Source organism: Rana temporaria, chromosome 1 (assembly GCF_905171775.1).
Source record: "Rana temporaria chromosome 1, aRanTem1.1, whole genome shotgun sequence".
In the NCBI taxonomy this organism is placed as follows: Eukaryota; Metazoa; Chordata; class Amphibia; order Anura; family Ranidae; genus Rana; species Rana temporaria.
The window spans coordinates 3,829,810-3,855,205 of record NC_053489.1 but is presented as its reverse complement, the minus strand read 5'-3'; the positions used below and the strand labels follow the sequence as shown (position 1 = coordinate 3,855,205).

Here is a 25,396-nt window from a genome sequence, read left to right as displayed (position 1 = left end):
GGTTTGGCTTATTTTTCTTACTCTATAAGCAGATTCATATTCCAGTCTATAAGTAATAAATAACAGAATTATTCTTTATAAACCTGACACTCTCACAGCCTTCAGCAGAGCCATGAAGTCAGTGTCAGGATCCTGGGCTGCTGTCAGTGATGATGAGGTCGGGAGAAGAGGAAGAAGTCATTGGAGTCTATCAGAGACTCGGCCATGTTGTCTTCAGATATCCACTTAGAATATTGTGGTTGTTGTCTTTGTGTGTGAACCCCTGCATATCTGACACCCAGAACTCTGCTCACCGCTGTGATATGACTATGAGGAATTATACATTTGAGTACAAGTATTCTCAGGATGGAGACATCATTATAGGAGGGATATTCTCTGTACATTCTGTAGTGTCAGTGTGGAGTGAGAAAGAAAGTCTTATTTATAATCTCATGTGTTCAGCGTAAGTGAAATATGAAGTGTAAATCTTCCAATCTGATCTACAGAGCTGTGTCTTTAGGAGAGATGTGTGATAATGTGCAGGACTCATTCAGTCTGTTACACGGCATTTATATAAAATCAAAGTATATCCTTCAATGTGTTCATGAAAACCCACGTATGGCCCATTCTATTGCCAGTTGTTAATGCTCACATTTATTTATTATGAATAGCTGCCAATGTAACACAGTGGATGAAAAAACATGCAGGACTCCTTTTTTAATAAGGCAGCACAGCTTAGAGTTACAATGAATTGGGGGTAATTCACAATGAATGACATCACATTGCACTGCACATAGAGAAGGGGCTTTGCCATGCATTGTTATGTGTTAAGGTGTGCATTTTTACGACAATACACAAGTGTGAATGGGACCTTGAATGAGTTTGGCCCTTAATGACTCCATATTGTTTTTTTTTCACTTTTGAATAGAGTTGGGAAGGATAAAGAATCCCGGTCAGGTTTTTACTGCTATCTGGGGCTCCATAAATGAGATTCCCCTCACAGAAATACTATATATTGTTATTGTGGTACCTTAAAATGCATGCCTCATAAATTGAAAACCACGGCTATAACTCATATAAATTCAGGAACAATTACATTTCATTATATGTTTCATGCAGCAATACACACGGCCACCAATCCCACCATAGATCTGCAGTTGAAATGTGTTCTACATTTTGCCATAAATAATTTCTGCTTGAATCCTTGTCCTGTAGACCAATGAAAAACTCTCCATTTCCTGCAGGGTTTACCGGAGAGAATATAGACATCTCCTGACTTTTATATTTGCTATTAATGAGATAAACCGCAGTCCAGATATTCTTCCCAACATAACTCTGGGATATCATGTGTATGATTCTTGTGGACATGTGAATAAAGCTATAAAAGACGTTCTACAGATATTGTCTGGACATACAAAGGAAGCTCCAAATTATTCCTGTATGGAGCGGGGGGCCCTGGCTGGTTTCATTGGAGATCTCAATTCTGACACCACTCTCCAAATGGCCCAGCTGCTGAATCTATATGGTTACACCCAGGTAAGAAAAGAAGAATTTCCTATATTATGTAACGTCAGGACAGCGAGTCGTATTATGGTGAGGTGGGTCAAAAGGGTACAAATAACCTTGGTGGTAAAGTATAAGGTTGTTCTAAAAAAAGAAGGCAGTGCTGTGTAGGGATGGGCCAATGGTTCAGTCCAATCTTTGTCAGTTATAACATTTGAAAAATGCCTGAACCTTTGCCCATTCAGCCCCCTGATGATCATTTATAGAAGTAATATTTCAGGAATCTAGAAATCACCAAAGTCACCAATATCATTGGCTTACATGACCTATAATCCCTGGCCATGGTCATACTTGGTCATTGGTGTCATTGCTATCCCCATCCCTTTCCTGTCAAGTGTACCGGGTCTGTTGGGTTTTTAGTGTTGACAATTTCTCAGGCGGCAGACATCATAAATAAGGATGCATTTACAATGAGGAGCTTTTCTTGGGTTCTTTTTTTTTTAAGTAAAGGACTTGTCAAACATTTGTGTGTCTTTATCTATAGGTAACTTTTTTTGTCAGCGAGTAGGAGTGTTATGTCCCTCTCACTCATTCACATAGGGGGGCCCCTTTGTTTTTAAAAGCCTCCCGTGTGCAGATCCCCACAACCACCCGGCCAGGGTTGTGGAGAGAAGAACTATCTATTGGTAGATCTTGAATCTCACATATAATTGAAAGCGGACTTTTAACACAAGTTTGTTTTGTTATTGAATTATTGTATTTTATATTCCATTGAACAGTCGGGGAGATTACTGAGCACATGGTGATGTTATTGATATATTGTAAATGTAGAAGCACTGCATAATTCTATCATGTATACTGTATACAGTATATAGAGTATCAAGCCTTGTAGGTCTGAATCTGATGTCGCGTACACACGATCAGTCCATCCGATGAGAACGGTCTGATGGATTTTTCCATTGGTTAACCGATGAAGCTGACTGATGGTCCGTCGCGCCTACACACCATTGGTTAAAAAAACAATTGTGTCAGAACGCGGTGACGTAAAACACAACGACATGCTGAAAAAAACGAAGTTCAATGCTTCCAAGCATGTGTCGACTTGATTCTGAACATGCGTGGATTTTTAACCTATGGTTGTGCCTACTAACGATCGGTTAAATTTAAAACAAGTTGGCTTTTTTTTAACCGATGGTTAAATAACCGTTGGCGCCTGCACACGATCGGTTTTGACCGATGAAAACGGTCCATCAGACCATTCTCATCGTTGTAACCGATTGTGTGTACGCGACATTATATGTACTGTATTTGCTGTCAAAGTTGTTTTTGGGATTGATATAATGTTTGTACACAGTGCGAGGAAGGTATTCAGAAGACCGATCAAAGCAGATAGAAGTGTGTTTTTCTTTTTAGTTTTGTCTATAACTTTAATAAAATATTTTTTGCAAGACAGTTTAGCATTTTTAGCTAACAAAATTATATATATATATATATATATATATATATATATATATATATATATATATATATATATATATATATATATATACATATATATATATATATATATATATATATATATATATATATATATATATATATATATATATATATACACACAATGTATAAAAAGTATATCACAGATTTGTTTTCTGAAGAAATGAGTTCTGGTTGAATAGACAGACCCATAGTGGAAATGTAAACATTGATCTGGTCCATAAAGGATATACAGGTTCAGGAGCTGAGCTGGTAATTGTGTTTATACTCGGTTGTCCAACTCGCAAAAAATCAGTCTTGCAGTGGGAGTGTCTGTCCGGTAAACTGATGATCAGGAGACCCCTAGGTGGGATTACAGGAGGAAGAACTCTTAGAGGGGAATTTTTTTAAACTGGAGCAGCCAGAATCTGGGCAGTTGTGTATGACAACCAATCAGCTTCCATATTTCATCTTCAAAGCTTAACTAAACAAGCTGAAGATAGAGGCTGATTGGTTGCTCCAGATTCTGGCTGCTCCAGCTTTGATAAATCCCCCTTTTAGCCCTGGTTCACATTGATGCTACTTTGAAATCTTGCTACTTCAGGAGCGCTATTTCAAAGTACCAAGTTCAGAGCGGTTTCAGGTGCTACTCGACAGACATCTGTGTGGCTTCATGCACAGATGTCTATTGAAGTCGCACCTGAAATCGGCAAAAGTAGTGCAGGAACTACTTTTGCAAATCGGTGCGGCACCAAAAAATCGGTGTTGCGCCGATTGGAACATTGCCATTGCCTCCAATAGGCTGCAATTTGATCTCTCAAATCCCATGACAAATGGCTCCAATGTGAACCTAGGCTCAATGCCATATTATCAGCTCTCACTGCAGATTCTAATCATTTATGAAATAATAAATGTTTTCTCGTATCTTTATCTGATCAGTCTGGTGAAATAAAAGCACCACTACAATCTGCTTATACATCTATTATAGACAGATCAGATGACATGTTTTTTTGCTCTCTAAAAAAAACATTTAAACATTTTCTAAGGTTTTATTCTGTCCATTTGGATATTAAGAGTTCCACATTATTTATACAGACGGTTTTCTTTCTTTCTAGATTAGTTATGGAGCCAGAGATACTTTGCTGAGTGATAGAAAGATGTATCCAAACTTTTTCCGGACAGTTCCGGATGATGAGATGCAATATGTGGCCATAGCAAAGTTACTGGAAAGGTTGAAGTGGAACTGGGTCGGGATCCTTACATCTGATGATGAATACGGAGAGAGGGAGATCCGACATCTCAGCAAACATTTATCTGATCATGGAATTTGTATTGAATTCAAGATTCTGGTGTCTAAAGAGAATTGTGATAAAATTCCTCCAGAGCTGCGGAGCTCAACCACAGAAGTTCTTATTATTTGTGGCTCAGCTAGTATGACTTATTACAAGTTTTTGTATCATAATGTCCCTTATCACATGGAGAAAACATTTATTATACCAGATTCTTGGTCAATGACTGAAATATTTTTTGCTCTCAGTAACTGCAGCTTGGCGTTTACATTCCCCAATCTCTACATAAAGGAAATGCTGGAATATTTTTATAATATTTATCCATCCAGCCGCCCAAATGACCCCCTGATGGAAGATATTCTCATATCTGAATTGCAATGCTTTTCAAAAAACCAAATGAAAAATGTCCTAATTCCACTCACAACTGGACGTCCTCTTAGGGACTGCAGTTTGGGGAAACTTTCGCTTGATTTATATTTTCCTGATGAGAAAACATCCTATAGAGTGTATATCTCAGTCTACATTTTGGCTCAAGCATTACATGACATGGATTTCTTATTTAAAATAAATAACAAACAACCTGAAATAAATCCACACACACTAAAGTATAAGGTGAGAGCGTCCAATGAAAGTTTACTTGAATCTTTTTATACTCGGTCAGTTCAGTACTGGAACACAATGGGGGTTATTTACGAAGGCAGATCCACTTTGCACTACAAGTGCAAACTACAGGTGCAAAGTGCACATGAAATTGCAGTGAAAGTGCGCTTGGAAGTGAAGTTGCTGTAAATCTGAGGGGAAGATCTGAAATGAGGGGAAGCTCTAATGATTTTATTATCCAATCATGTGCAAGCTAATATGCTGTTTTTTTATTATCCTTGCATGTCCCCCTCGGATCGACAGCGACTGCACTTCCAAGTGCAGTTGCAATTTCACCTTGTAATTGTAGTTTACACTTGTAGTGCAAAGTGGATTTGCCTTTAGTAAATAACCCCTAAGGTGTCCAGACAAAAATTACACCCAGTTTAGGTTCATGTTTATTTATTTTTTATTATCAAAATTTGTATTTGTTTTTTTACATTTCCATTTAACATTATGTCACATATCAAAACAATAAAATGGTACATCCTTATCAATATCCTACATCCCCCTCCCCCTAATAGAAGAAAAAAAGGGTTCTCTCTATTCCCTTCATCCCCCTCCCCCCTAGAGTTCCCTGTGACCCCCCCCCCCCCTGAGAAAAAAAAAGTTTTTCCCCTTTAAAGCCTCGTACACACGACCGAGAAACTCGTCAGAAAAGACACATTGTTTTCCTCGAAGAGTTGCTTGTTAGGCTTGTTGAGGAACTCGACAAGCTTGCTTTGCGTACACACTGTCAAGACAAAATCTCCTCGTTCTCAAACGCGGTGACGTACAACACATACAATGGCAGGGGAAGTTTGATTCCATTGGCACACCCCTTGGGGCTGCTTTTGCTAATCTCATGTTACTGCGTGTTAAGTAAAAGTTTGGTCGGAGACGATTTGCACTTTTCAGTCTGTTACAGCGTGAAAAATGTGTTATCTCCATTACAAATGCTACTTTTACTCCCGTCTCATACTTTATTCTGAGCATGCAAGGGTTTCTTAGCATACACACGCTCGAGTTTCTCGTCGAAAACCAGCCCGACGAGGAAATTGAGACTCCCATCGAGGAACTTGTTCTCTTTTTTTCTCATCGAGTTCCTCGACAGTTTCCTCAACGAAAAACCTACACACGACCGGTTTCCTCGGCAAAAAAGCTCTCCCACCAAGTTTCTTAATGGATTCTGTCGAGTTTCCCGGTCGTGCGTACGAGGCTTAAGAGGCTGCTCCTATGCCTTTCCTCCACCATTCATGAAAAAAAAAAAAAAAAATATTGTGTATGAGGCTTCTGAAAAGCCATATTACCTCTATATAACCTATCCCTCCCATTTACCCACCTCCCACCTTCCCTTTCCTATTTCCACTTTCCAACTCCGTTTTTAACAAGACAAAATCTGCAAAAAAAAAACAAGTGCCTCCTCCTTCACCTCCCATACCTGTATAAGTCAGGGGGCTAGGGGAGGCAACACGAGCAGTTGTAAAAGGGGGAAAAAGGGAAGTAAGGGGAGAGAGAAAAACAAAAAAAAAGAAAGAAAGGAAGCCCCCTCATTTTTTTCCCTCCCCCATGGCCATTTTACCTAAAATTCCTGCAGCTCTATGTATTATTCACTCTACTTAGCGTTGTTCCCATTCAGTTCAAATTCCTCTAAACTTGTCCTTTCTATTATTACCCGTATGTACCCATCTTTCAGCCTCCATTATTAACCACTTCCCGCTGGCCCGACGACTTTTTATGGCCGCAATGTGGATCTTAATTGATGAGAGGCCGTCTATATACGGTCTCTGGCCTCAAGCCACTGGGGGCACACGGCTGCCGCCAGGGGCGCGCAAGCCCACCACGTCACTCAGGTGCCGATGACCGTGCCTGGCGGCCGCGATGTCCACCAGGCACCCACGATCGGCAGTCACAGAGACAGGGACATGGATCTCTGTGTGTAAACACAGAGATCCACGTCCTGTCAGGGAGAGAGGAGACCGATGGTGTGTCCCTTGTATATAGGGATAACCATCGGTCACCTCCCCCAGTCCCTCCCCTCCCCCCACAGTTAGAAACACTATGCAGGGCACACATTAACCACTTCCTCACCCCTAGTGTTAACCCCTTCCCTGCCAGTCACATTTATACAGTAATCAGTGCATTTTTATAGTACTGGTTGTTTAGGACATATTCATTTTACCTACTGGTCAGCCTTATTATAGGCTGACCTGTAGGTAAAAATGACCAAGCGGACAATACAACTGCTTTAAGTGTCTCTTCTCCAGAGTGAATACCTGTAATCTATCAGTCCTCATAGCTGAGATCCTCTGTCCTTCTTGTTCATTTTGTTGCCATTTGCTGAACTCTTTCTAATTCATCGACATCTTTCCTAAAGGTTTGGTGACCAAAACTGAACTGTATATCCAAGATGAGGCTGAGCCAGTGTATTGTAAAGGGAAAGAATTAATAATTTATCTCTGGAACGTTCACATTCCCAAATCAAATTGTATAGAAATAGTCCCAATACAATCTATCTAATTATAAGTGCTCAGTAAACAGGTCATCTTATCCCGATGACATTCCCTAAATGAGATATAACTAGATGAACAATTTATAGTTAAAAGATTTATAAACGTTCTATATACTTGTTACCTATAATAATTTCTGTAATTTTTTAAGCTGTCCCGCTATGTAAAAGAAGTCCAGTACAAGGATCAGAATGGCGCGGTCATGATTTTTAATGATAAAAGAGAACTGCCCAGCCCAATGGACATTGTAAATTGGATTACAAGAATTAAAGATAGAAATATCACTGATTGGATGATTGTGGGTCACTTTGATGGGTTCCTTTCAGAGGGTCAGCAACTTACACTAGATCCAGAGCAAATATCATGGAAAGGAGACAAGGTGAGTTACACTGGGGAAGCTGATTCACAACTTATACAAGAAACATTCTAGTTTTGTCCCTAAACCCATCTCCAGACAAAACCTAACCCCCTCCCCCATCCTGTTCATAGACGGCCAACATCTGCCCTGACTCATTCCATGGTGATTAGATGAAGGTGTCAGGTCTAGATGTGTGTGTATAAATGCCGGGATATGTTCCCATCACTCTATATAACCGAAGAAGTGGATGAACTACAAAACATCTTCTACATTACAGATCAAGTCCAGCTGAATGTGACTGACTACTAATACCTCCCCCCTCCTAATCACACAGACCGGGACATGGACACTCATAGAAGGAGAGCGAGAGATAGAGAGAGGGGGAGAGAGAGAGGGGGGGAGAGAAAGAGTGCACCCATGTCCCAGTCTGCAATCCCTGTCTATGGGAAGTTGTATGTGATGCTTGATATGGCATCTTCCATGCCAGCAGGATTTTTATGATGGCCAGCAGCAGGCCGAGTCCATTCTCGTTCTGGGTGGGGACAGTTCTCTGCTCCTTCCAGAGGATATGTTTGCTGTGAGAAGGAGTGGTCCATGGCTGCCTGCACCTTTTGCCAATCCTCGTTTTCTGGCCCCAGTCAGCCTGTCCTCTGGTCCTGGGAGGTCTTCAGAGCTCTTCTCGCTCCAGGTGTATTGGTTCTTGCCACCCTCGCTGCTCAACTTCCACGCCACATCTCTGGAGCATTTCCTTATTGCTACATATGGTAGAGAGGCCTTCTCGCAAACTTTTGTAGTGACCATACTACCTATTCCAGAGGTGTATCCAAACAAAAACAAAAAACATAACCTTCACAGTGTAAAATAGTACGAGAAGTCGTAGACAAGCAAAGCATTAGGCTTAACATCATTGAGTAGTGTAAGTTGCTGACCCTAGGATGTCTATTACATGCCTGCCAAACCACCACCACAAAGAATGCCTTCACAGGTCTTTATTGCCAAGATCCTTAACTATAAAGGCTGAGATGCCATCCTTCACTTATCCAGGGAAAAAGGTATTATACCCTTTTATAACACCCAGATTCTGGCATTTTCAGACTTTTCTGCGGAGGTCCATTGACAACGCATCTGCTTCACGGAAGTCAGTCGGCGCCTACGGGTTCACCAAGTTTGCAATGCCTCTATGCTGTTGGAGAAGATCAAATTCACTTTTTCGAGGAACCCGAGACAGCTACTGCATGGTTGGATCGACTAGACCCTACCTGAGCTGTGAGCACTTTGAGGACTTCTACCCCTTTCATCTCCCTCCCATGTGCAGGGAGGCTGCCTATGGTTTGCGATTATTCTTCCTCTCATATTCACCTATAAAGAGACATGGTGTTTGTTTTATGTTCCTACACATTTGGATACCTAGCCATAAGGAAATGGCCATCTTATGAGGGCCTTTGTTGTTTTCATAACCGGTTTTGAAGGTCTGTATCAGGATGCCACTGCTACTATTACTGGAATTACACCTTGTTATACTTATGCTGATGGGGCTGATGCTGTTTGATGCTCAGATTTGTGTCATCTCTACCGAACACTTGCAGCAAGCAGCCTAAGTCGTTCTATATCCACTGCCCTTCATAGGATTTTTGCCCTCCTAGTGGAGTAATAAAGACAAAGAGTTTTCCTCTTCTTCAAGTATAATCTCCCAGCTAGTGCTTCGTTGTCATTCCTTACTTCAGACATCATGCTGATGTATGTTTATTGCTACTTTGACTATAACACAGTTTGGAAATTATGCTCATATAAGTCGGGGTGAATGTAGAGCTGGGTGGGTTAGGTTTTTTTTCTTTTTTTACTGGGGCCTTTTGCTTATGTACAACATAGGCATTTGAGTGATCATGTAATTGCATTGATTTTTACAATCATCTTAGGTACTTATGCTGTTTTATTTTTATTACATGTCTATGTTGGTTATGCCTGAGGATTCCACCTCCACTGATCCCATATACTATTCCCTGTTTTTCCAATGGCCCCCTAATAATTTTTATTTGGAAACGTCCGTGGTCTCAGAGATGAGTCATTTCTGAAATGTCAACGTATTGATGTCATTGTCCTGGTAGAAACACATGTTGTAGGATCCTTGTAGAATTAAAGAAACTCTGGATTGGGTGGGCTTTTCATTCTACCCATACTACCTATTCCAGAGGTGTATCCAAACAAAAACAAAAAAAACATAACCTTCACAGTTTAAAATTGTACGAGAAGTCATAGACAAGACGAAGCATTAGGCTTAACATCATTGAGTAGATGTAGAACAACTGATATCATAGTGTCAGGCTTAAGAAAGGTACCTGATGGTGGATTCTACCAAAGGAGTACCCTGATGAGTGGAAGCAGGTATACATTATAACTGGAGAGGGAAATAAAGGTTAGCAAGGTTATAATCATATGTACATTTCAAGTCAAGTAAGGTAGTGATGGAACATATAAAGTAGATGGAATGCTTGGTGGGGGGGGGGGTATGATAGGTCTAAGAGCCAGAAGTGTCTCGGATCCCAAGTTTTCCCAGGGTGTTGGTTATTCCTGAATGCAGATACCAGTCCATAAAACAGAAGGACATCCCGTGAAGGGAGATTTTTTCTGGAATTTAAGAATTTTCCATAAAGCAACGTCATCTGGAAATAAAACATTTTAAGGATTTGACGTTTTGAGTGACAGTGTCCATTTTCTCCATAAACAAACAAGTTTGAAGTGCTTGTGTCACTGAGGCAATTTGAGGTGGGGTGGGGTGGATCCAAGCCTGCATGAGGATTCTGTGAGCTGTGAGGAGACAGATGTGAATCCATTGAGGGAGAGAGACACTATGATGAGCCAGCTGAGTGTCACAGCTGAAAAGGCATAGCATAGGGTCTTTAGGCAGAGTAAAATGCTGATTCTTGTCAATATAGGTTGATATCTGATTCTAAAAGGTAGAAGTTGATTGGCAGGTCCACAACCTATGGAAAAGAGATGGGCAGGGGGTGTTACGCCAGGGGCATAAGTAGAGAGAGGGGTCAACTTTGCTGTGTCAAAATGGGAAATATTCATGGTGGGCAATTTTGAATTGAGTTTCCCACCACATTTCACAGATTACCAGAGAGCGGTCTTTTTGGTATCCTGCCAGGATCTTCTTTGCGGCATTCTGGTTGTCAAGAATCAAAGCCCGGTGACTGAACGAGGAAATGCGGTATTTGGTAGCCTGCTGTGTAATAAGGTTAGAGTATATTTCTGACTTGGAGTACTAACCCCGGTACACCATGACGTCAATGAACGAGTGCTGGCAGGGGTTTTGATGTGAGCTAAAGAAAGTTTTGAGAAAGCTGGTTAACTGGTGGTAGTAAAATGCCTGTGATGATGGAAGAGAGCATTGATTAGCCAGCTCTTAGTGGTGTTTGAAAGTTCCTAGGCCATATTGATGAAATTGGTTACAGTCAGGGCAGAGGAGGACCATTGAGTGAAGGTTTTGTGTTCTGATGAAGGGGGAACATTGGGTTACCAAGTATGGGAAGGTGGGATGAGATGGTGTAGAGTAGACCCAGGAGTCTCTGTACCTCCCTACAGGCAATAACTGTGTCCCTGATTAACAGGTTAGATCTTAGGGAGTGGCGCAGGAAGCATAAGCTAGAGTGAAGGATAGCCTGGAGATTGAATGGGGGCACAAAGGCGCCCTCCAGCATATGGTTGGAATAACAATAATTTTTGGTCAGCCAATCAATACCCTGCCTTAATATGCATTAGAGATTATAGAATCTAATATTGGGCAGAACTGCTCCTCCTTCACTCCTTGGGAGACATCATTTTTGAAGCGTGATTCAAGGCCATCTGCCGTGCCAAAGAAATACAAGCAGGGCCATATGAATTCTTTGGACATCTTTATGTTTAAGCAGTAAGGGTCTGAAAGCGTACATTATTATTGCAAACAAGGCCATTTTGAAGAGATGACATCTCCCAAATAGTGAAAGGGGATGGGCTGCCCATGCTTCCAACTCCTTGACAATCTTGACTATCACCAGGGGATAATTCAGAGTATACAAGGAGGAAGGTTCCCTACCAATACGTATGCCTAGGTAGGTGATATGTTGCTTTGACACTATAAATGGAGATGAATCGATCCAGCCTTAGTCGTGGATTAAGCTCTAAGATTTCACTTTTGTCAAAAAATAATATGTAGTCCCAAGCAGGTCCGGAAGGTTGCAAACAATTCCTAAAGGAGGGAAATTTCAGAGGAAGGAGTAGTAGAGAAAAAGAGAATGTTGTCAGCAAATAGAGCTGAGCGAAAAACTTGATTGCCTATCGTGACATCACTAATCTCGGATGGAGAATTCAGAATTGTGTAGAGTGGATTTATAGCGATGTTGAAAAGCAGGGGGGAAAGGGGATAATCTTGGCGTGTACTTTTGGTGAGTGGAATGTCAGGGGACATAAAATCAGGGCTAAGGAGGTGAGCAGTCGGAGAGGCGTTCATTTTTTGAAAAAGTGTAGAATGGGTCCTGACATGCCAAACGCCCTCGTGACCATGAACAGTCCAAGAGAAGCTAATGCTGTTGAATACCTTCTCAGGATCCAGAAAAATAATAGACTTTAATGGGAAATATTAGGTCTGCTTTATAAGGTGAGCACACTGAACAAATTGTTCTTAGAAAAATATAAATGTATTAATGATAACATTAAAATACAGTTCATATACATAGACAATAAATTGCTGTTTGATGTATGAAACAAGATACTTCATGGTGCGATCAGCCAACATGTTTCACACAAGTGCTTTGTCAGGGCCTTGCACACATCTTTAGTTTCATCTGATTTGTACAGAACACAAAAATATGTCATTAGTACAGTGTCAAACAGGGAACTTTAAATAATAAAGAAAAATACATACATAAAAGTTTTGTCATAGTAGTTATTATATAGTGACAGTAGAGACTGCCCCGTGCTCACCTGGTCTATGAAGTTAAATAACCTACACACTGCTTAGCACAGGCACCGGCACCAGTAAGGCACAACCCGCGGCTGTCCCGGTGGAAGCCAGATCCAGCACGGGAGGTACCGGTATATGAGGATGTTGGATCGTTTCAGCAAATCAAGAGATGTATCGTAAATGTCTATAAATTTAATAAAATAGATACTAATGTAGTGCTTATAATACGCTATAATAGCTGCATTTTGGTATAGAGTAGAATCCCTAGTTAGAATTACATACTTTGTAATAACAATATTAGTACTCATAAATTGTTATATAAAACAAACTTTATAGACTAGATTGTAAGGCAAACATAGTTAAGGATAGTTACGCCGCTAGTAAGAGGGTGTACTATTTAGGCCAAGGAAAATTATTTATGTCATTATTTATGTCATCAAGGGATATGGGGGAGTTTAAGGTCTCCAACTGTTCAGGAGATAAAGCAGATAGGTGTATTCCTGCAAGTAATTTATGTGCTGCTTCCATATCAATGGGGACTTCCGAGTAGAGGGATGTATAGTAGTTAGTAAGAAGGGTGCTAATCTCAGAGGGCGCAATAACAATACCACCCTTAGGACATCGTAGGGCTCCAATATGGGTAGGTGGGTGGCAGCCAGAGAATAGTTTTGCCAGAAGTGTAATCTCCTGTTGCATGGAATAATGGTCAAAAGTGTTTTTAGCTGCTTGCCAGTTAGGCGTATTGGCTGTAGTACGGTTTAAAGTTAAGGTACAGTGGGCCAATCGTAGAGACTCAATGGCCTGCAGATATTGGAGGCAAGTTTGTTTTTTGAGCTGGTATGTGTAAGAGATAATGCGTCCTCTGAGAAAAGCTTTCACCGCTTCCCAAAACAAATTATGGTTGGTCAGATGGGCCCCATTGGTTTAGGCAAATTCAGCCCAAGCACAGCGAAGAACATGTTTAAAGTCATCGTTGCTAGCCAGATAAGAGGGAAAACGCCAAGTGCCTGTGCCACAAGAGCATGTGATACCAGAAACTGGACACTAACGGGGGAGTGATTAGAGATGACCACGTTCTCGATAGTCGGCGAGGACACCATAAGGAAAGTGCTGTATGAGCAAAAAAGGTAGTCAGTATGAGAGAAAGAGTTGTGCTATAGTAGAAAGAAATGTTTGGACGTCAGCTGTATGCCCCTGTCTTTGCTGTGATGTGTGGTGTTTGAAAACTTTTATCAATAAAAGGCAACCAAGAAGGTTTTTCCAGAGTACGGCTGTCCAAACATTTCTTTCTACTATTGCTTCGTGCATTGCCAGCACCCGGGTTTCTCTGAGAGGATACTGATTCATCCACATACCCTATTGGAGCGGTGACTATCTTCTCTCTAGAAAGAGTTGTGCGGATGGGAAAAAAAGGTGTATTCTAGATCAGTGGGATGAGAAGTATGCCAGATATCCGTGAGGTGGAGCGAGGAGATCGAATGAGCTATCATAGTGGGTGTGTTGGCTGAGGGGATTCATTTGCAAAGCCCTGGGGTGCGATCCTCAGATAGGTGCATGACTGAATTAAAGTCCCCACCAATAATATGGAGGTGTTCAGTAACATGCAGGACCCAAGAGGCAAAGTATTGAAAAAAGGAATGTCCCAGGGAGTTGGGGGCATAGACATTAGAAATACCAATGTCACAAGAGGCAATAGTTAGATGAAAGGTAAGTCTGCGACCGACCAAGTCTGTTTCAATGGTCCTGATTATGTGGTGGAGGTTCTTATGAAGAAGAATAGCAACCCCAGATTTGTGTCCCACACCTGGAGAGCCAAAGACCTTGCCTACCCACAGTTTACAAAAGCAAGAGAGATCATCGGCTGTCAGGTGAGTCTCCTGTAAGAGAGCCACAACTGCCTGCAAGTGCTTGAGGTGTTTCAAAATTTGCATACGCTTACTAGGGGAGCGTAACCCCTTGACATTCCATGATATTACCTTTAGGTGAACCCCAACATCCAAAGGAGCCATGGCTGTTGTGACAGATGGACATGAGGAAGCCCAAACAGAGATGGTATCACCACAGACATTGTCCCATTGGATCCAACATCATTAGAGCTTTGGTAGAATCCTAGAGATAAAACAAGAAAAGATAGCACAATAAAACACAAATTGTGAACAACAAAAAAAGGAGGGTAAGCCTCCAGAAAAAGAACAGGGACTTCACTCTTTTACCTATGGTGCACACTCCCAAGATACCCCGTCAAAGAGTGCATCCTCTGTATTCGTAGACATGAAACATCTCCGGAAGAGGGGGGTCTATAGAAGGTGGGATGATTAGGGAGAATGGGCAGAGGTAGGGGAGGGAAGGGTTGGTGATGGAAGGAGAAAGGAAAGCCAATAAGCAAGTAGGGATAACAATCTTGTGCATTAAGTAAATCAGAGTAGGCTGTGGGCGGCAGCTAATAAGGTCCGCTAGATGAGGCAAAGTAACAGCAGGTGGTGAGGACTTAACATAGAGAGAGGGTCTCCCCTGGAAATGATGTTCCAGATGATCGGTTCTTCAGATGTATGAGATAGCACAGTCTAGGCAGCTATAAAGAGACAATAGGCACAAACCGTATTGATTATCAGGAATGTGTGATCAGCGGTGTAGGGAGGTTTCTCAGGACTTGCTGGTTTATGGTTGACAGAGCAGATCTTCCAGGGGAGGAAGAATTGATGGCTGAAGGGTGTGTGATGTTAAGGTAGTGCTCAGCTTTAGATGCAAAAGTGAATGCGACCCGCTCTCTCGTGGCAGGTTGTATATGCAGAATAGCTGGGCATGCCAGTGTAAATTTTATGTGGCTGTTGTAGAGGAATAGACCACGGAGAAGGCCTTGTGCTGGGGCATGACTTTGATGGAGTAATCTGCAAAGAGGAGCAGTGGCTGATCATTTTCCAAGTCGTCCACTTTATCCTGGAGCACCTTTTGCACTGTGGATAGCCTAGCAAGAGCCACAGACACTGCGGCAGTATCATCTTCTATAGAGGAGATACGCTCCTCTGTTTGATTTTCTGGACCTGAAGCTCATTATGAAGGTGCTCTAGTCCTTTAAGAACAGCTTGATCCATGTCCTCAGCTATAATGTGGGTCAGGAGAGTCATCACTGCCTGTGCAATGCTTGCTGAAGAGTCAGGGTCCATTTGTTGGAGCTTAAAAGGTAATAGATGCAGCACAGAAGATTCTGCAGCAGAGGCCTTCAGGACGAGGAACGGGCACCATGTTGGCTGCACCATGTGCTGTGTCCCGTATGTCCATGTAGGGAGCAGGGGCCACTCAAGGCCACGGATCACTCTAAGAGGTGTTCCCCAGGCCAGGGAGGAGGGAGGTAGAGGAGGGGGCCCATGTCTCCTAGGTCCTCTCCATGCAGTGTACACTACCATCTTAAGTGAAGGTTTTAATTTTATGTCCCAACACCCATCTGTCACGGCTTTTGTGATTGAGTGATGTTAATATGGTAGCCAATCCTAGTCTGGATAGAATGGGCTTAGAGCCACAAGCACCACAGCTATATCATAAGACCGGATTTAGTTGACTATTGGTGGACTTTGCCCTTATAGATACATCTCTATCCCAGTCGAAAGGCTTACACCTGTTTTTCTACCCCTCATTCCACTTTGTCTCAAATTGACTTTATTCTGTTCTTCCAGCAGCTAATCTCAAGACTACAGAAGGCTGGATTCTGCTCCTGTTTGTTATCAGATCATGCCCCATATTGGGTCACCCTAACGCCTTTTACTAGTTCCTCTACTCCAAACTGGAGGCTGAATCCATTCTGGTTATCTATATTGCCGGATACAGATAAATTGAACACAGATAATAACTTTAATTGCGGCACAGCAATCCCGCTGGCGGTATGGAAAGCATTTAAAAAATATGCCCGTCTACTACTAACAGAGCACATCTCTAGATATAAGCAGTCTTCTAAATCTTCCTATGTTCAGGCAGTAGCTCAGGTAACCTCTTTGGAGGTGCTATATGAAACTTTACCCTCTGCAGATGATCTTACTAGACTCAAAATTAGAGTTGTATACCAGATGTGTTATGAGTGGTCTAGACATAACATTTTTTTCAATAAGCAAAGAATTTTTAAACATGGACCTCACCCAGGTAAATCAATAGCTCATCTGGCTCATATAGATTCCAGACCCCCAGTGGTTATTGCGCTAAGATCACCTCCACATGGTTTCATTACAGACCCAGAAATGATTACAAGAGAGTTTGTCATTTTTGGGGGACATTTGTACATTTAAAGTCGATTACACTGCCCAAACTCTACATGACTTTTTGGATGCTCTTACCTTCTCTAAATTGAAAGAGGCACAGGAAGTTATATTGGAGGCTCCTATTTCAGTAGATGATACATAGCTTGCTATGGCTCACTTTGCCATGTCCAAGGCTCTGGGATTAGATGGCTTGCCTATTGAGTTCTATACCCTCTTCTCTGACACATTAGTACCTAAATCATTGCCACTTTATCACGCTATATATGAGGCTTCTACCCTTGTTGATTCCATACGTGAAGCTCTTATAGTGCTAATACCCAAGCCCAGAAAGGACCCCCTTCATCCTGAGTCATATAGGCCTATCTCCCTATTGCAAACTGATATCAAAATACTAGCCAAGGTCCTAGCCCTTTGTGATTTTGTCTTTAATTCATCCAGATCAGACAGGTTTTATGCAGGCCAAGAACACAGCCTTTAACACCAGACGTCTATTTATGAATCTTCAGGCCTCTCACAATTGAATTGGCTCCATGGTGGTAGTCACATTTGATGCTGCCAAAGCTTTCGATTCAGTAGAATGGCTTTACTTACTGTATGCCAGTTGAACCCCAGACTATGTCATTTAGGTCCCACCCTGGAATTCAAGGTCTGTGTTCTGGTTCCTTAGTGGAAAAAGTGGGGCTCAATGCTGATTATATGATTTTATATATTCTTTACTCAGGTCCCTGTTTATCATCGGCACTTCATATCATTGAACAATTTTCTAGGTTCTCAGGTCTTAAAATCAACTGGGGTAAATCCCAAATCCTCCCGACTGATGTTTTCCCTCCATCAAAGGCAAATGTACAGTAGGTGAATTGGATACTAAGCGCCAAGAGGAGATTCAGTTTGCATGTGTTGTGCTATATAAGTTTCTCACTCACTCACTCATCAATGAATCAGACAACCCTGCCCTCAGTGAGTCAATTCCTTTAAATATTTGGGTATCCGGGTCTCTAGGACCATATCAGACTTCATTTATCGAATGTGGAGCCCCTAATACTATTGCTTACATGTAAAACTCAGATATGGGCAAAATTGCCATTGGGAGTTATGGATCGGATAAGCCTTGAAAAAAAAATATCTTACTGCCTAAAATCTTATATGTCCTCTGGCACTCTCCAGTGTATATTCCACTAAAATACTTAAAAAATTATGGCTATTTTGTTACAGTCCTTTATCTGGGGTGCCAGTAGACATACGCTGTCATGGAAGGTCCTCAAAAACCCAATGTCTCTTGGTGGATTGGCAATCCCTGACTTTGGTTTATATTACCTGGAGGCACAACTCTCTCACTTTTGCCATTTTGATAAATATGATAACCATAGATACCTCTCTCTGGTCTGTCAAGTCCCTGAGTCACATCTCTTGCATCTGTTCTGTGATTTGCTGAGGGGTCTGGGTTGCTCCCTTGTTTCTTCAAGCCAATCTGGCCTCCTTTTCCAGCACAGACGGATCTGGTACCTGGCCGTGTCTAAAATGAACTGCTCTATGTTACATAACAATACTCCATTGTGGTATATTAAACACCTGGGTGAAATTCCACAGATTCCCTACCCAAAGGTCTGGATCTCAAAGGGTATATATATGCTTTCACATGTCTTTCATGATGGTAGACTCAAAGCCTTTGACCAACTAAAATCAGTCACTTTTCCGAACCACATGCTGTTTAAGTATCTCCAGCTGCATCATGCATTGCATGTGCAGCTTGGAAGTAATTACCCAGTTCTGTCTACTCTAGATGCCTTGGCCATGATAAGCAGTGATGAGTCCCGTAAGTTGATATCAGAATTCTAAGATATGCTAATCACCCCATCTGCATCCCAATGTGCTCACTCCCTCAAACCTAGATGGGAAGCTGAGGCAGGTGAACTGGATAATGAAGATTGGAGTGATTTGTTGGAGGATGGTAAATGAGTGTCTCCTAAAATGTCAGATAGGCTTCCTCAAATATACATTAGTCCTAGATCATATCTTACCCCAGAACGTATGGTTAAGTTTTGTCCCTCCCCAAGCCCCAAATGTCTAATCTCCACTGGTACCTTTGGGCATTTACTCTGGCATTGTCCTCATTTTCAGGGATTTTGGGTGCAAGTTGTCCAATAACTTCATGGTCAGATGGGCTCACCAGTGACAACGAATCCTAGACAATGCTTGTTGGGTCTATTCCCGGACTCCGATATGGATAAACACACTCCTGGATTAATGTAATATATAAAAATTTACCTTACAAAAAGGTTATTTATACCAATAGGGGCTGTCCGGGCAAATAAAACAAAATCTTAATGCCGCGTGCACACGATCGCAATTTCCGATGAAAAAAGTCAGATGGACTATTTTTATCGGAATTTCTGATTGTGTGTGGGCCCCATCGGACTTTTTCCAATGAATAAAAAAAACAATAGGAAATTCCTATCGTCTGTGTGCAACTCCAACGGAGAAAAAACACATGCATGCTCAGAATCAAGTCGATGCACACTCGGAAGCATTGAACTTCATTTTTCGTATTGTTTTATGTCACCGCGTTTTAGATAGTCAGAATTTGATCTGACAATGTGTATGCAAGACAGCTTGAGCCCTGGTTCACACTGGGCTGCGGGAGTGAAGCTGTGCGAGTTCAGCTGAACTCGCACGATTTCACTCCCGCCGGCAGTCCCGATTTCGGCCGCGATTTAAGAGACATCTGTGCAGGTTTCTGTGTAAATCGCTGCCCGAAATCGCAAAAAGTAGTACAGGAACTACTTTTTGAAATTGGTGCTGTGCCGCAGATGCGGCGTCGCACCGATTAGGACAGTGTCATTGCCTACAATTGGCGGCAAATGTGAAATCGCATCTCAAATCAAAGGAAATCGTACCCGGTGTGAACCTGGGCTGAACGGAATTCCGACGAAAAATTCCATCAGATTTTAAGCCATCAGAAATTCCGATCGTGTGTAAGGGGCATTAGACAGATGGCTACAGTCTCCATTGACTTGTACTTCGTAGTGGTAACTTAGACTCCTACTCCTTCCATTGTATAAATTAACACTTAGGCCGCATACACACGATCGGTTAAACCGATGAGAACGGTCTGATGGACCGTTTTCATCGGTCCAAACTGATCGTGTGTGGGCGCCATTGGTTATTTATCCATCGGTTAAAAAAAGCCAACTTGTTTTAAATTTAACCGATGGATTCCTAACCGATAGAAAAAAATTATTGTTAGTAGGCACAACCATCGGTTAAAAATCCATGCATGCTCAGAATCAAGTCGACGCATGCTTGGAAGCATTGAAATTTGTATTTTTTTAGCACATCGTTGTGTTTTACGTCACCGCATTCTGACACGATCGTTTTTTTAACCAATGGTGTGTAGGCGCCACTGGCCATCAGTCAGCTTCATCGGTTAACCAATGAAAACGGTCCATCAGACCGTTCTCATCGGATGGACTGATCGTGTGTATAGGGCTTTAGGTTGTCCCCAATATATCACTGAGGCTAATTGTGATATTGCTTCTTTAATAATTTATACTGCTGATTGTGACTCTGCCTCTCGCCCGAGAGGCCCCCCTCTGTGTCAATGTTATTCTTTTCTGTTATTTTTCTTTTTGTGTCACATTGTGAATTGGTGCTGCTGCATAAATCAATGTCCTCAATTTGTTCTTTGCTATTGGGTTTTATGTTAATGTCTAGTATGCTACTTATACCTATATGTTGTATTTTGTGTGGAACTCAATAAAGCTTAGTTTGTTAAAAAAAATCACGTGGTAGTGATTTAAAATACTGTGGTCCACATTCAGATCATTCCCTTTTTTGTCATATAGAATTTTTATTCACAGTTAAAAGGTTTTCATTTCCTGAGTATTTTTTAAAAAGTTCCTTTAGTAACCAAAATTTCCATGGAATGGTCGGGTTGTGGGAAATGATGTCCCACATGTGCTCAGTAATCCTCTTCTTTATGTTCTTTTATTGTGTCTATAAAGATTCATTCTTTTGTTGTAACAACTGTCCTGTCTCACCAATGTATGACCCATGCTTGCACTGAATGAAGTACATCCCATTACTGGAGGCCAAGCTGTATGATCCTGTAATACTGAAGGCTCCTTTTGTTTGTGTGACGATGTTTAATACATTTATGTGGCTGCATAGTTTGCAACATTTGCAGCACTTGTTGTTGGATTTGTTCCCTTGTTTGAGTCCCTGTCCTCAGAATGAAGCTTCTCGCTGATTAATTGATGTCTGAGGTTGGGTGGTTGCCTGAAGGTCAGCACTGGGGGTTGTTGGAATATTCCTTTCAGGGTTCTGTCCTCTGTTATGATGGGTTCCATCTATTTCATTATCTCTCTCATCCCTTCTAGTGCCGGAATTGTATGTGATTACTAGAGGTACACGGCTATTTGTTTTCTTCTCTTTGTATTGTAGGAGATTTTCTCTTTGGGTTTCTAAGGCAGCGTTTATACTGTACTGATAGTTTTGTTGGTGTAACTTTTCTAATGAAAGGATTCTGCTAGTACTCCTAGATGTCTATTTCTGTCTTCTGGATCAGAACATATTCTGTGGTATCCAGACTAATGAAGGGCCTCCTTTCTTTAATGGTCCATGTGTTTCCACCAAGGTTTGCATTATACATCATTGAATACATCAGAAGCTCGGCTTCCCTACACTATTATATCTGTACTTTTACTCTTGAATAGATCATATAGCTCTATATTATCTCAGGTCCCAAGAGGCCAATGCTCCGAGGAATGTCTTCCGGGGTTCAGAAAATCTGTAAGAGAAGGATATCACCCATGTTGTTATAATTGTGCTCCATGTTCAGAAGGAGAAATATCAAACCAATCTGGTAAGATTTATTTTAATTTAAGTAAATTTATGTATAAATTCATATTTTAAATTAGAAAATAAAAACGTTTAACCACTAGCCGACCAGCCGGGGTCATTATACGGCGGCAGGTTGGCTCTCCTGTGCTAATCTTTGTAGTTGTACATTGGCTTGTGCAGGAGCGTGCCCGCGGGTCGGGTGGACTTGGTGTCTGACAGCGACCTGCGATCGCCTAGTACAAAGGCAGATTGGGGATCCGCCTTTGTAAACAGGGCAGATCCCCATTCTGATAGGAGACATGACAGAGATCTACTGTTCCCAGTGATCGGGAACAGTGATCTCTGTCATGTCCCTGGAAGTCCACCCCCTACAATTAGAAAATAATGAAAAATACAGTTAACCCCTTGAGTAACCCCTACTGTTAACCCCTTCCCTGCCAGTTTCATTTTTACATTGATCAGTGCATTTTTATAGCACTGATCAATGTAATACTGTCACTGGTCTTCAAAAAGTATAATTTGGGGACAGATTTATCCATTGCAATGTCGCAGTCCCGCTAAAAATTGCAGATCGTCGCCATTACCAGTAAAAACATTTAAAAAATAACAGTCTCTAAATCTACCCCATAGACCTATATACCCCAACGCAATACGTTTTGCACAAACCAATCAATATACGCCTATTGCATTTTTTTTACCAAAACTATGTAGAAGAATATAAATTGGCCTAAACTGATGAATACATTTTTTTATATATATTTTTAGATATGTACTATAGCAAAAAGTAAAAAAATAAACATTTTTCAAAATTGTCATTCTTTGATTATAGCGCAAAAATAAAAACCACAGAGGTGATCAAATACCACCAAAAGAAATCTCTATTTGTGGGGAAAAGGGAGGTAAATTTTGTTTGGGTGAAGCGTCGCACGACCGGGCAATTGTCAGTTAAAGCGACGCAGTGCCGAATTGGAAAAAATGGCCCGGTCATTATACTTTACACTTTGCAGGCTGAACATCTCCTAAATTGTATGAAATTAATGATTACTGATGAAGCCTTTTTGCAATTTTTCGGAAAAGATTGCAACATTTTTCTTCTACCTCTGACCCATTTGGGAGTGTTGGAGGTTTTCTTAACCACTTAAGGACCCCTTCACGCCGATATTCATTGGCAGAAGGGCACGGCTGGGCACAATCACGTACCTGTACATCCTCTTTAAGAACCCAGCTGTAGGGTTGCGAGTGCGCTGCCGGCAGTGCGCTCACAACCCGGTCCGAAGCTCCGTGACCACGCCACGCCCGATCGCCGCTGGTGTCCCACGATCGGTCACAGGAGATGATGAACGGGGAGAGGTGTGTGTAAACACACCTTCCCCGTTCTTCATTGTGGCAATGTCAGTGATCGTCTGTTCCATGATATAGGGAAAAACGATCACTGACGTCAGCCCCGCCTCCCTACAGTTAGAAACACATATGAGGTCACACTTAACCCCTACAGTGCCCCTAGTGGTTAACTCCTTCACTGCATTGTCATTTTCACTGTAATCAGTACATTTTTATAGCAGTTTTTGCTGTGAAAATGACAATGGTCCCAACATGTGTCAAAATTGTCCGATGTGTCCGCCATAAGGTCGCATTCACAAAAAAAATTGCTGATTGCCGCCATTAGTAGTAAAAAAAAATATTAATACAAATGCTATAAAACTATCCCCTATTTTCTAGACGCTATAAATTTTGCCAATCGATAAACACGTATTGCGATTTTTTTACCAAAAATAGGTAGAAGAATACGTATCGGCCTAAACTGAGGAAAAAAATATATTTTTTATATCTTTTTTGGGGATATTTATTATAGCAAAAAGTAAAAAATATTGTTTTTTTTCAAAATTGTTGCTCTATTTTTGTTTATAGCGCAAAAAATAAAAACCGCAGAGGTGATCAAATAACACTGAAAAAAAGCTCTATTTGTGGGAAAAAAAGGACGCCAATTTTGTTTGGGAAACAAAGCCACAACCACACAATTGTCAGGTAAAGCGACGCAGTGCCGAATCGCAAAAAGGGGCAAGGTCCTTAACCTGCATAATGGTCCGGGTCTTAAGTGGTTAAGCAAGCAATGAGAATCAGCTTCCTCCTACTGTCTGCCTGAGAAAGCCTCCAACAGTTTTGCAATCATTAAAAAGTAATGGTCAGGAAACTGATTACACTGAAGAGGTTAAAACTGTCAAATAGTTGCATTCTCGGTATACCGTGCCTAATGTTATTTTCACTTCTTTTTACTCTACAGACAGTGAACTCTGCAAGAAGTGTCCTGAAAATGAATGGCCTAACAAAGCTAAAACTATTTGTAGTGACAAGGTCAATGAGTATTTATCATATGAGGAGGACATTCTAGTTTTATTTTTTTCTATAACTTCAGTCATATTTGCTACAACATCTATCCTTATACTTGGACTATTTGTTTGGTTTCGGAGCACTCCCATAGTCAGAGCCAATAACCGGAACCTCAGCTTCATTCTGCTCCTCTCCCTCATACTGAGCTTCCTTTCTGTATTCCTGTTCCTTGGCCGTCCTGTGGATATTACCTGTATGCTGCAACAAGTCACTTTTGGAGTTCCCTTCACCATCTCAGCATCTTCTATCCTCGCCAAAACCATCATGGTCTTCATTGCTTTTAAAGCCACCAGACCTGGAAGCTCTTGTAGAAAATGGGTGGGAGTCAAACTTCCCAATACAGTCATGTTATTCTGCTCATCCATTCAGGTTATGAATTGCATTCTCTGGTTGTCCATCTCTCCACCATTTCAGGAGTATGACATGGACTCCTATCCTGGGAAGATCATCATTCAGTGTAATGAAGGGTCAGTTATCGGCTTCTACTCTATGTTGGGTTATATGGGGTTTCTGGCAGCTGTGAGTTTTCTTCTGGCTTTCATGGTGAGGACATTACCGGACAGTTTTAATGAGGCCAAGTACATCACCTTCAGCATGCTGGTGTTCTGCAGTGTCTGGATTGCCATGATCCCGGCCTATCTGAGCACCAGAGGGAAATACATGGTGGCTGTGGAGATATTCGCCATACTGACCTCCAGTGCTGGAATATTATTGTGTATGTTTTCTCCAAAACTCTACATTTTACTTTTCAAACCTGAACTGAACACAAGAGGGACAATGCTGGGGAAGAGAATGATGGAAATGTAACACATTGATTCAATGTATAATGCTGTAGATCAGATTAAACACATTCAGTCATTTTGTTTCCATCATCATCATTATGAATGACATCATCATCAGAATTATGATTTTTGGGGACATTGACTGCCTTCTGTCTGCCTATTGTACATAAGTGGATGGAAGGTAGATGTCACAGGATTGGATGATATTTTAGAGCTTCATTTTTTTCTTGCTCTTACACGCCCCCCAGCATGCACAAGCAAAGTACTGTCACTGCATTGTCCATTGGACGGTGCTGATCACAAATAAAATGCTGTGACCAATCAAAGCATCACACAATGTAACCAACACCTGAAGATAGCAGCTTGCCCCCACTTTGCCCTCACACACTGATTGGAGAGTGAAAGGGAGAGTGATAGAAAATAAAGATTCCAGATCAACAGCCAGTACAAGTGGAATCCAGTACC

The 25,396-nt window shown here is 41.5% G+C and overlaps 1 protein-coding gene across 1 annotated transcript; it reads left to right on the top strand.

The window, feature by feature from the left end:
• The first annotated feature begins 883 nt into the window (after positions 1–883).
• On the top strand, positions 884–24,977 carry LOC120925114. The gene is made up of 6 exons (XM_040335988.1): positions 884–1,515; positions 4,074–4,931; positions 7,527–7,754; positions 16,347–16,915; positions 21,635–21,783; positions 24,043–24,977. Exons 1-6 carry the CDS (start codon positions 1,420–1,422, stop codon positions 24,954–24,956), a joined length of 2,814 nt encoding a protein of 937 aa, XP_040191922.1. The 5' UTR covers positions 884–1,419; the 3' UTR covers positions 24,957–24,977.
• The last annotated feature ends 419 nt before the right edge of the window (positions 24,978–25,396 follow it).

Excerpts from the sequence above, each read along its gene's own strand:
- LOC120925114 (XM_040335988.1), top strand. The coding sequence starts at position 1,420 with ATGGAGCGGGGGGCCCTGGCTGGTTTCATTGGAGATCTCAATTCTGAC. Across the intron at positions 4,932-7,526 it reads AGTACTGGAACACAATGGGG|CTGTCCCGCTATGTAAAAGA; the intron begins GTTATTTACGAA and ends TAATTTTTTAAG. Across the intron at positions 7,755-16,346 it reads TATCATGGAAAGGAGACAAG|CAGCTAATCTCAAGACTACA; the intron begins GTGAGTTACACT and ends CTGTTCTTCCAG.